Source organism: Vanessa atalanta, chromosome 16 (assembly GCF_905147765.1).
Source record: "Vanessa atalanta chromosome 16, ilVanAtal1.2, whole genome shotgun sequence".
Lineage (NCBI taxonomy): Eukaryota > Metazoa > Arthropoda > Insecta > Lepidoptera > Nymphalidae > Vanessa > Vanessa atalanta.
Genome location: NC_061886.1, coordinates 9,567,962 through 9,580,487, shown reverse-complemented (window position 1 = coordinate 9,580,487; position 12,526 = coordinate 9,567,962). Strand labels below are relative to the sequence as shown.

The window sequence follows — 12,526 nt, the reverse complement described above, 5'->3', positions numbered from 1 at the left end:
CAATGGCGAAAAATAGTTCATTTACGAAAGCATTAAAAAACTATTAAAATCCTTGAAAAGTCAGTAACGTTTGTATCGAGATTTTCCTGATGTAATATAAAGTATAATTACTCGATGTTAGATTTCTTTGTTCGAAATTACATTAATTTATTTGCGATCGTGCAATATGAATTTGTACATAATCTGTCGTAATATATTATGTCAGCATGTGATTAAAATCATTATATGTTTTATTTTTGAAACATCGAAAGAAACATGCCGGTTTTCTTTCAATGAGTTAGTTCACTATCACACACGCGAATACGAATACGAAACATTAAACAGATTCAAACAATGCGATGCTTGCCCAGATTCGAACATGCGATCTTCGATTACCATCGATGTGTTCTATTGATTTTGATTATTATTAAAAAAAAAAATTATTTCTGTAGGTAGTTGCTTGTCCTGACTTAATACGGATAAAATTCATTTAAGTTATTCCCCTCCCCTTTCCCCTATGGATATAGGTTGAAATTTCCAAGGAGGTAGTTCTTTCTTTAGTGAACGTCTACGTCGCAAAAGAAGTAACTATGCTTAATTTCAAGTCTATTGGACCCATAGTTTCGGAGATCACATGTACATTCCCTATTTTGGTACATGAGACAATTCCATTTCTTGATACTTATTGAAATATAATTATTATAAAAAAAAAAATTAACACCGACGTACAAAATTACAATCACGTACTGTGATTGATTACTGTGTACTGTTTAAATAAAAAAAATATTGTTTTTAAAGTAATATGCCTTGTATTTAACGTACAAGTGACGACACCTAGCGACGAATAGCATATTACTATTTAAGTTAGTTATTGACGTTAGAGGTCGTGTATAATATTCGTTCCATACATCGTCGTTCTTTCTTTTAACAATAGATGGCACTAAATAACAAGATAAAAACAAACAGCTTATAGGTTTCGTTTTATTGAAAGAATCCTTGAATTTCACGTATTAAGGTGTTTTTAAGCAGTCCATTTCAGACATCTCGTATCTAAATGTGTGCCAAGACATCTTACGCAGCAATATCGCGCTCCGCAAGGAATACACGTGTAGTTTGATGGAAATCCACAAACAGCACAAAAATGGCGATCAGGAAATCTGAAAAAGATACAAATTGATTGAATTATTTAATAAATCAGTTGTAATTATTAGTTTTAATTTTCTGGTTTTAGTTTCGAAATTAAACTCTTTTTTTAGAATATATTGTACATTAATTGACGATTAACAAAAAAATAATAAATGTATGTATCATTTATTGCAAATTCTTATGGACATTAAAAAATGAAATCATTCAATCAAATATAATGAAAATGAACCCTCTATCTAAACGTAAAGTAACAGCTTGTAAATGTACCACTGTTGGATCAAAGCCTCCAGTGCCTTGAGGAGTATACTGCCATGCTGCTCCAATGTGGGCTATTGAATACACATGTAGCAGAATTTTATTGAAATTAGACATATTCATTGGATTGTCATGATATGTTCCAACACCGATCACGAGATTAGTTATAAACACATGAAAAGGGACTAGCTGGGTTTGAATTATTAAGATGCATCTTTTTAATCACTGGGTTATCTTGGCTCTCAACCCAACAACAATACAACTATGTATGAAAAAAAAGTTACTTTAAAATAATACTGCTATATTAGAGCATAGATTTAATAATACTTACTTAGAGGGTGGAACTTGTGCGGATAAATAATTGGGTGGATCAGGCCTAAAACTGGCATCTTCTTCAACTAACTGAGCAAATGTTTTTCTGAACCTCATTTTATAATACTCAGCACTCTTGGCTTTTTTCTTTCTTGTCGGTTTTTCATTAGAGTCTGCAAACTTCGGCACCTTTTTCGACATAACCAGATCTGCATGTGGATCTTCATGAAAATTATCCTGTTCAAGTGCCTCAATAGCTTTCCTAGCTCTCCGCTTCCTCGCCGCATCGTCTAACACTCTTCTCTTCTCCGCATCTTTGACTCTACCAGATTCTCTCGACGTCATTTTGATATTTTATAGTCCTTTGTCATGTATTGGAAAACTAAGTTGGTCCATTAAATCATCCACACGAGCTTGTAATGTATCAATTATATCTGATGATATGAACAGATGAGTTTCGTCTAGATCTTGAAGAATAAACTTTCTACCAAGTGCAAGAGTTTCATCCAAGTGAAGAAGGAACTGCTTCATTGCTGGATCACTGAAACAAAACAAAAATCTTGAGGAGAATGTCCAAAAAACGAGGCTTAAGTGCTGATGAAAAGAAAACTAGAATGTTGGAAATATTTCATCAAAGTAAAGATTTCTTTCAGTTAAAGGTTAGTAAAGACTCTAATACCCATTAGAGTATGTACAGTACAGTACAGTAACACATTTTTGCTTTTTTTTGCTGTAAGTCCTCTTTCTCACCTTCTCCTTTTCTAACAAAATTCTATGCAAATGTTTAAAGGCATGGGTGAGAAAATCCATCAGAAAGCCTATTGGCCTATATTCTTTTCTTAATTAATATAATGATGCTAATATTTCTTAAAAGGAGCTGGAAAAAATTGCTCCGAAAGAAAAAGGAATTACAATGCAATCAGTGAAGGAGGTTATTCAAGGACTAGTTGATGATCACTTAGTGGATTCAGAGAAAATAGGAACTTCAATATATTTCTGGTCTTTTCCAAGGTTTAAATTATTACTCATAATTGGCTATTGTTTATATTTAAGCTAAGTACATAATAAAATCAGCTATTTAACTAAAATAGTTTGAATGTGTATCAATACATAATTCTATATTGTAAATTTTTCAATTACAACAAAATATAAGACATCAAAACTTTCTCAATTCTATATTTATAGCAAAACAAAAAATATAAAGAAAAGGAAATTACATGATACACAAAATGAGTTTGAAGATGTAACAAAAAGGTTAAAAAAGGTTGAAGAAGCAATTACAATGGAATCTGTAAGTTAACTTTAGTCATAAATAGATTATAATATCTATCACAGCATAGGACCAAATCAGTTTTTGTGTATGTCTCCTCTTAGTTTGTAGTTAATTTATATCTATCTGCCTTGCCTAATATATTAAGCTTTATCATGATATCAAACTTTATCATAATTTTTTTAACATTAGTTGACATTTCACTTTTGTTTAGCACTAATATGTTTGAACTTCTATTGTTTCAAAATATTTTTTTATTGCTTGAATGGTCATTCCAAATATTAGCGAATAAGTGGTAATTATTTCTGACAGCACTCCTGTCTATATGCAGTGTTGGTGGTGTATGCGCCAACTATATAAAAAAAAGTATTCATTCAAGAATATTGTTTATTTCTACTAAAAATAATAACTATTATAAAGCAACATAAGAGTAATCACGAATATTTTAGTATTTGGTAAGATACTAAAATATTCTCATTTCTAGTGATTTAAATTGATTCTATACAGGAAAATTGCAATGTTAAAAAATATAGTCTACATTAATATATATTTTTCATCAGGTTGGTCGGGAACCAAGTGAGGAGAGGAATCAACTTTTAAAAATGTTAAGTGAAGTCACAAAACGAGAAAATGAACTCAAGATAGAATTGCAAAAATACCGAGATTCAGATCCCGAATATATTGCTCAATTAAAAAATGAAATTGAAGTAATTATTTACTGAAACAGTACAATTTTTTAACATTTATTATATGTTATAATGATTACTGTTTTCTAGGACTTGAAAACAGCTGCAAACAGGTGGACTGAGAACATATATATATTAAAATCATATATAAAGAATACTTTTCAAAAGGATAATGAAACAATCGATCAAACATTTAACATACCTCCCGATATGGACTATATTGAAAACTAAGATTAATATTTTGTACTGCACCACCTATATACTTTCAAGCTTTAAATTAGGTTATTTAGTACGTATTTCCAAATTCAATGGGTTCTTATAAAATAGTGCAGAGGCAAGATTAACGTGACTCCATAAAGCCAGAATTCAAATGGTTTTGTTTAATATTAAATTAACACTCTAAAAGACCACTATATGACGGGTTATGATGTTTCCAAGTCATAGTAATGTAGAGTAACAGCCTGTAAGTGTCCCACGGCTGGGCTGTCTTATCCTTTTAAGGAGAAGGATTTATGACTTATCCCACCACGCTTCAATGTTGGTTGGTTGATTCACATTGGCAGAATTTAATAGAAATTAGACACATACAGGTTTCCTCTCTGTTTTCTTGATCCATCAAGTACAAAATTAATTCTAAACACAAATTGCTTGCTTTAGTTTGAACCAACTATCATTGATTAAGATCTAGAGAAGAGAAGAATCAACCACTGAGACACAAGTTTATAAAAAAATTCAGCCTCATGGTGGTGTGTGCCACACTAAATAATTACCAAAACATAATTTTCTTTAAGTCCTTGTTTATATTATTCTATGTAGGTAAAAATTCATTACATTACTAAACGTTGTAATCATGTGTTTATGTTTGACCTCATAAACATCTATCTTTATCTACCTAATTTCAATGCAAGTTGCATGGATAATCTTTTTTCATAAGAATTGTTATATATTTATTACTTATCCTAAAAAGTGACGTTCCTAATGAGTTTCGGTTTATATGTTGGAGAAATATCAGTGAAAGGGAGAGATTATAATAAACGACTTCTGGTGAAGAGTCATTTAATAGCAATTATGATTTGTATTGAATGGACTAGAAATATTCAGTAATGAGTAAACACAAATATATTTTATTTTCATACTATATAGGCAGATAACAAATGCACTAGAATAATAAATACATACCATTCGACAAGAACTCCTTTCATAGCATTCACCATTATGCATTATTAGAGGTTATTTTCTGCCTCTTGAAATTTTCAATGAATAGAAAAGTAAAGAGTTGTTTGGTTTGTTGTTTTAATCTAACACAATTTATTAATTATGGAAATCAAACATTCACGACATTCATTTGCAGGTGCAGGTAACAACTATGAAATAATATTGACAGCCGACAGTTGACAGTAGTTTTAGGTTGCCCGATTTTCAGATATTTTCTCTATCTTTGAATGCCCATAATATTAAAAAAAATATATGTATTAAAATAAAATTTTATTATCATTTAATTGTCGCGCAAAATCATAAAATAATTTGTTAGTGTATTTCTCGCATTATAAATCAAAAGGTAGAAGGGGCGAGCGGATTATTGAAGTTAAGCAAAAAATCGAGTACAAACTCAATAACGATTTTGTTTTCTTTTCTCTTTTCATTCTTTGTTGTAAAAGCATATATTTAGCCCCAAAATAATAATTAACCCCGAGATTGGGTAACAGTAACAGGATTATGTTCGTTCCTTATTATAATTAATAATTATTTGAAACATAAAGTCTGAGACTAATCATATTTGTTTCGTTTGCTCGCCTTTATTCAGGCAAAGATATCTCAACAACGTAGAACATTAAATAGATTTTCTTAGTACTTTCCTGGAACGCTTATGTTTGAAATTTAAAACAGGACGACAAAAATGTTATTCGAAGTACTTCGCTTAAACGTTTCTTTTTTTTAATTTAACGTTTGTTTACACCTTATATGTTTGTTACGGGTTGTAACTAATATTTTTCGTATCCTTTTATATGTATTTTGAATATTTGCTCGTTTGAGAAAAATATTGATTATATTAGCTTTTTTATTTCACAAATTTATTAGAATTATTTTTTATTGATTATTATCGGCTATCAGTCATAAGAATAAATTAAATGACACATAAGTCAAAAAAAAAACTACAGGAGATGAACTACGAAAAATTTAAAGATTGGATCATAGGTCAATTTTTTAATAGACCTATGAACCAAAAGAGCCTATGACCATAATTATGAACCCCCAAACCAGTCTAACCACAAAAGTGAGTTGGTTAAGTGTCTGAATGAAAATGGAGTTACAGCAAATATAAAAATGTTAATGACTATTACCTTAGTACGGCGTCATAAGCCACCAACTGCTATCTATCCTGCGCCTACCTACCATTGCCAGTATAACGTTATTGAGATGATTTGGGCCCAAATAAATGGTCACGCTTCAAGAAATAATATATCGCCGCTATTTACGGCAAATAAGATGTTGGCCCTATTACAAGGGGCCATCAACCCAGACCCATATTGAAATTATCTTTGAGCATTTAGCTATAAGCGTAAATTATTACCGCTTATAACTAAATGCTTATATAGGTATACATATAATATGTATTTTTTATAGGCCGTCTTAATATGATATTTTCAGCTATCCAAACGCCAATGCCAAACTAATACAGTTGTATGTATATATTAAATTAAATTAGCGACCAGCCCCGGCAACTGCACGAGTGCAATTTATTTATAAAGAAAACGAGAAGTGCACTATGCAAGAATTTATTTGATACATATACATATTTATTTTATAATGTTTATTTATTTATTCGTTTATATACGAATGTCATAGATACAAAATATGATTTATAATTTTATGGTAAACAGAGCAAAAAGTATCCACGGCTTATAGATTCAAATTTGGAAATTTTAACTGTCAAGTTCAAAACCTTATTGCTACAGCCAGATATCCGACCACCACAGAAAACACATTTTGGAATTATATCTCCTAGTGTTTATTCGAATGTTATAATGTTAAAGTCAATTGTAATCTAAACTAAAATATTTATCTGAATATGTATTAATATGAATTAGAGACAATGGTTACGCACATTGTATTGCATTTTATGTAGTTTTTTTATTAATTTTTAATAGTAGTGTACCTTAGAAGAAAGATACATTTTATCGCGGACTTTCTACAAAAAAGCCCTTTTTAGAACTACTATTATCTTGTACATTGTTTTGATTTGAACTATTTTGCACAAAATATTTGTACAAATCATATAAGCTTTGCTTGTTTAGCGGTTTCTTATTAGTAAAAAATGTATCAAAATCCGTTGAATAGTAGAAGAAGAAAGCGGAGATACAGAGAGAAACCGAAAACGACTTTGTTTTAGACTATTTATAGATATTGGTGTAAAAAATCTTTTTTAAGAAATATTTAATAAAACCATGTGAAACCGTAATCAGTTAAAATTGATCGTGATACGGTCATGAATATGGCACAATATACAGCCTGAAGATTGTATGAACTTGTTTACAGACTTATTGATTTGTATTAAATATATTACAAAACAAAATCCTCCCGCCGTGTTAGCCTGTGTGAACGCGATAAATTCAAGAACTTCCGTAATTATTAACATACCGTTTTCACTACGGAACGGAGTGGTTCATAAGGAAGGTTTAGATGTATAATTGATAAGGTTTTGCTTAAATTGACTTAAATATGACGATGATGGAGAAGCCAACTGCGTGCTTTACTGGCGTACACTTAGTGCACCTATGGAAACTTACTCTACCCGTGTGAAGCCGGGGCAGGTAGCTAGTTTATTATAAAAATTAGACATTAAATTGAACCATAACAATCTAGCAAATGAAACACGTTGATATGATCACGCGAAATATTTCTAAGAGTTGTGTTTCATCTCGAAGAAAAATATCACAATGAACTTTGTTTATTTTACCTTTCCACAAAACGTGATACTAGGAACTATTTATGTAATCGATTATTTCAGCGTATTAGGTATTCATAATAATTACATTAATAATTGCGAGTTTCCAGGTAAAACATATTGTTCGTTAGATATTTCAATCAGCGTTTGTTTATGCTGTACCTAATTTAATTTATTCTAGATTAGGCTTCAGCTAGTGTCAATTTCATTATCTAAGTAATGTATTTTAAAATGTATGTCTGTACATTTTTTCACAGTCACAATATGCCACGAAAATTATTTTTACGGAAGCAAGAAAATTAATAACAGAGTTAGCATGGGATATTTCAACATTCAGAGCTAAAAATGTACCGATAACCTTATCGTCACTTCAGCGTGCTGTTACGACATAGTGGCTTTTAGCTTTTAAACCATCGCGATGTCAATACAGTTGTTTTATACTTACCTGACATAATGGACCGTCTGAATAAGGCCCTTAGCACATTAGCATTTTTCTTGTTTGTGATATTTGCTTTGTTTCAAAATTTCTATGTTTTTTGGTTCTGTTATTAATAAATTATCTTTAAGAGTATGTGGCCATTTATTAATGTTTCTGTAACGTCTCATATTTTGTTGCAAAAATTGTGATACCGATTGTATATCAAATTTATCCGACACTCCTGGTAAAGGTATCATCAATATCGATTCGATATTAAATAAATAAATATACATATATAGGACAACATCATTACTCTGATCCCAATGTAAGTAGCTAAAGCACTTGTGTTATGGAAAATCAGAAGTAACGACGGTACCACATACACCCAAACCCACGACAACATAGAAAACTAGTGAAATTTTTCTACATCGACTCGGCCGGGAATAGAACCCGGGACCTCAGAGTGGCGTACCCATAAAAACCGGTATACACACTACTCGACAACGGAGGTCGTCATTTTATTGTTATTTAAGCCTATCTAATTATAAGTTTAAAATGCGGTAAGCATTGTTTTTTTATTTAATTTCTAGCTAACTTGAATATTGTTATTATTTTTTATTTGAACTGTTTCGAATATTAATATTTCAAAGAATTTTGTGTTGTGATATTAATTCTTTGCTTCAAGTGTGTATACGACCTGCTAAGTACTTAAGATGAGTACACGTACTGTGTCAAATGACTCATTGCTTCCAGCGCACTTACTCACGATGATATTGCTACGAATTTTAAAACATACCTTTAACATTTTGCAAGGCTAATTTTTAATGTACTAACACCGAAGATATTACAAATAAAATATGCTATTACATTTGCAAATACATAAATATATACGTATTATATAAGTTGAATTCCGAGAAGCATCTCACAATGCTACCATGAGTTAATATGTAGCCTATTCCAATAGAAGGAGTAAAGATAAACAAACCATAGATTTACATATTCCATAGAGAAAATCGTTCTAAGCTCTGTATATTATGCGTTCAAAAACAGTTCTTAATTAATATATATCCTTAATCATAATACAATACTATTTCCACATAAATATTTATATCTACTGCGATTATCTAATCAAAGTTCCGATAATAATTTCACCGACATTCAAAGCGTCAATTTTTTGCGAGTTCATAATGAATACCATACCAGATCTCGAATTTTGATTTCGCGTTTCGTTATCTGTGATTGTATTACGATAAATATTTGTTATGAGTGATTACAACATCCTATACAATTTATTCATTCAATTCAATTCTTAGCTTAATGGCTTTTAGTTGTGCCGACAGAGTCCAGATTATTTCGCCAATGTCACGTAAGATGGAGAATACACGAATTAGATTGATCGGTACGCTTACGATAACAAACTCAATTAGATTTTGAAAACGTATGTAAGAGTATAGTAGTAGCAATTTCCTTGTTAATCCTTAACCTAGAACAGCACAAACAGAGTTAATAATATGGTAAATTAAAAATAATTATTAGTATTCCAAGCTATTTATAATACAATATGACACTCAATTGGACTATTCACAAATTAATTTTATTACATTTAATATATTTACATAAGAATGAACATAATTGACTAAAGACAAACGTCAACAATCATTCAAAATTTATAGGGCGAGGGGCTTTAGGAAAGAGAATGTCGTATTTACGACATAATATTAATCCCATTTGGGATGAAGTAGCTTGGGACGAAGGAATAGGATATGGGGTGCGAAATCTTTGTCTAGACCACATTCACGCAGCGAGTGGGTATGAACTCTTATTTCTAGGTGAGTGGATGTACTACATACATGGCCGAGGCATTACCGGCAGGTAGTGAGAAATGATCCAACGGTCAGCGTGTCTGTGAAATGAAAATCAAAGTCACCTCGTAATTTCAGGTTGTAACGCTGAATTATATTTTCCCTTAGCCGATTTAGATAAAATCCAAAAAGAGTTCCAGAATTTATTGATTTGAGCATTTGCGAGAGTCAGCAAATATTGTAAGTTATAAATAAAATGTTCAGTACGATATTGTATAGCAATCTTAGCATATGAGTCTGCCTTCTCATTTCCAATAATATCAACTACTCGTTTCACCGACTGGAAATTTATTAAGATAGCAGATACATATTACAACCTCATATTTGAAAGACTCATATTTGTAGTTTCTTGCGCATCTGAAATGTTTCAGAAAGTGCTAGAAACAATGTTGTTGCAGTGTGAAGGTAGTTCAAACTTTATTAATAAAATTTATGGGTTTGATGAAAAAGAACATGACAACGACACGGATTAAATTTCTTGGGCACGACCTACATTTTTACAAATTAATTGTTGTATTTGGTGTCGATTCGCGACGATGAGTGCCGTCCACAAACTTTTGGGACTGAGATGTAATATCCCCTGTGCCTCTTGTTACAAAGTATCATCGCTCACCAAAAGTTAATAAATTTACAAATGATAGCACAGCTTGAGGATTATACGAATTTGATTGGCTTTACTTGTGGTGCTTGATGAGGGCTGAATACTTTGCCATGTAAAAGGGAGTCCATGTCAAAGGGGAATAATTTCCGTCTGTCCAAGTCACCCGGCCATGTGAAACCGTATCTGATGATTGAGCTTCTGTGACAAAGCAAACGTGACGATTACATCCCAGTGACAGTTACATTTTCATAGCGAGAACTTTTGTTATACGATGAGAATATTTTCACCGCTGTGTTGTAATAGTCCTATTAAGTACTACTTATAATAGTATCAACTATCGAATAATTTAGTTTTGAACATTTGAATTAACTGTATTTGTGTAAAAGTACTTATTTTAATTGTTTTAACGTAAATATATGAGCATGATGTTGAGCCGTGAGAAAAAAAAATAGGTATAGTGTCTAGTTTAATTTTAAAATAATAATCCACCGATCCAAATAAAAAATAAAAAATTATGTATATCTAAAACCTATTCATTGAGAACATTCGGCTGAGTTCAAATACGATACCTGTGCTGGTGATAGGTCTTAGGGCATACTGGCCTGGATAAGTACCAACCACTCATCACATATTCTACCACGAGGGAGCAATAGTTAGTTATTATTGTTGTGTTTCGGTTTGAAGGGCTAGTGGGCCAGTGTAACTACGGGTGCCAGAGCCATGACAAAATTAGTTCCCAAGGTTGGTGATACATTTGTGATGTAACGAATGACTAATATTTCTTATAACACGAATGTTTGTGGCCGCTGGTGATCACTAACTGGCACATTTGCCCATTCGCCTATCTATTTGTTTTCCACTAAATCAAAATCGCTTTATCTGCTTTGCACAGACACTTTGTTGTTCTCAGCAATGGACGCCGACACTGAGTTGTTGTCGATGGCCTATAAATGTTTAATTCCGACTTCGATAAGGAGACAGAGTCAGGTTGGCCGCGAAGAGCAACTCTGCAAAGCGCAACAAAACATCGCTTATGGGCTTTAGTGGCCTCGCTCGGGCTAAGGCCGAGCTGAAGGCAACGGAGGAGGCTTTTGAGCACTTGCTCCGGTCAGACATTCACAAAAAAGTGTCTAAAATAGTGCTGGACTCTATGTCACGAACACGAAGAATCTACGTCATCGGAGACATACATAGAGGATCCCACTAAAATAGGTGCAGAAGAGCTACGTGCGGAAGCTGGCCGCAATTCAGCGCTAATTTTTGGAGTTTGCCCAGAAGTTCAGACCTCAAAGTGACAGGCTTGGACAACTCCTTCACAAAAGAGAAGGTGGTCACCCTAGTAGTCACGCTGCATATCCCCGCGCCTAATGATGCATACTGAATGCATGATGAAATGCATACATGAATATGCAGCGTGGTCCCGGTTTTATTAGGATGGTCAAGGTGACATGCTCAATAATAGCAGCGAAATGTTGTCCGATACCGGTCGTCTCCTGGCTGGGTGGAGTTTACTCAAGGTTTGCTTGTTGGAGGTACACCCTTTGCGCTGCTTTAAGTGCATGGGCCTTAGTGTAAACTAAGGCGCTCTGCCTATCTAAGGCGGAACGAGGGGGAATTTGCTTTCAATTTCGTGTCGAAGGCCACTAGTCAGCTACCTGCACCGAAAAGTTGGGGTCAAGGGACGGTAACCCACTTATCACAAAACACTACGGCAACTAAACCACCAATTACGTCGAACGACTTCAAGCTGAGGATGAAACTGCCACGTCATCATGAGAGACAAGCTAAGCTCCAACTGAATGCCAACCACTGCGATAGGGCGCAGCCCGCTAAAGGCGGTTGGGGGCATACCTCTAGGATCGGGAAAATTATATTAAGATAGGTACATACGTTAAACTTACAACATCACATCTTTTGTGTCGGAGGTTAAACAAGTGCCTACACATATTTTTATTTAGTTATACTCGTATTTTCCACTTTACTTTTTAATCCGACTTCTAAAATAATGTAATCAATTCGATTTAATTATTTAGCCTTCGTGCGTTCTTCCA

General features: G+C 32.9%; 2 protein-coding genes across 2 annotated transcripts; both read right to left on the bottom strand.

The window, feature by feature from the left end:
• Nucleotides 1–946: 946 nt before the first annotated feature.
• Nucleotides 947–2,037, bottom strand: LOC125069802 (zinc finger HIT domain-containing protein 1). The gene is made up of 2 exons (XM_047679381.1): nt 1,712–2,037; nt 947–1,136 (listed from the first exon to the last, which is right to left on the bottom strand). The coding sequence occupies exons 1-2, from the start codon at nt 2,035–2,037 to the stop codon at nt 1,001–1,003; spliced, it is 462 nt and encodes a 153-aa protein (XP_047535337.1). The 3' UTR covers nt 947–1,000.
• On the bottom strand, nt 1,808–5,029 carry LOC125069803 (general transcription factor IIH subunit 5). Its single transcript, XM_047679382.1, has 2 exons — nt 4,828–5,029; nt 1,808–2,233 (listed from the first exon to the last, which is right to left on the bottom strand). Exons 1-2 carry the CDS (start codon nt 4,860–4,862, stop codon nt 2,047–2,049), a joined length of 222 nt encoding a protein of 73 aa, XP_047535338.1. The 5' UTR covers nt 4,863–5,029; the 3' UTR covers nt 1,808–2,046.
• Nucleotides 5,030–12,526: the final 7,497 nt, after the last annotated feature.

Coding starts and splice junctions, on each gene's coding strand:
- LOC125069802 (XM_047679381.1), bottom strand. CDS start 2,037: ATGACGTCGAGAGAATCTGGTAGAGTCAAAGATGCGGAGAAGAGAAGA. Junction 1,137..1,711: donor GCACAAGTTCCACCCTCTAA/GTAAGTATTATT, acceptor TATCTTTTTCAG/ATTTCCTGATCGCCATTTTT.
- LOC125069803 (XM_047679382.1), bottom strand. CDS start 4,862: ATGGTGAATGCTATGAAAGGAGTTCTTGTCGAATG. Junction 2,234..4,827: donor AAAGGAGTTCTTGTCGAATG/GTATGTATTTAT, acceptor GTTTTGTTTCAG/TGATCCAGCAATGAAGCAGT.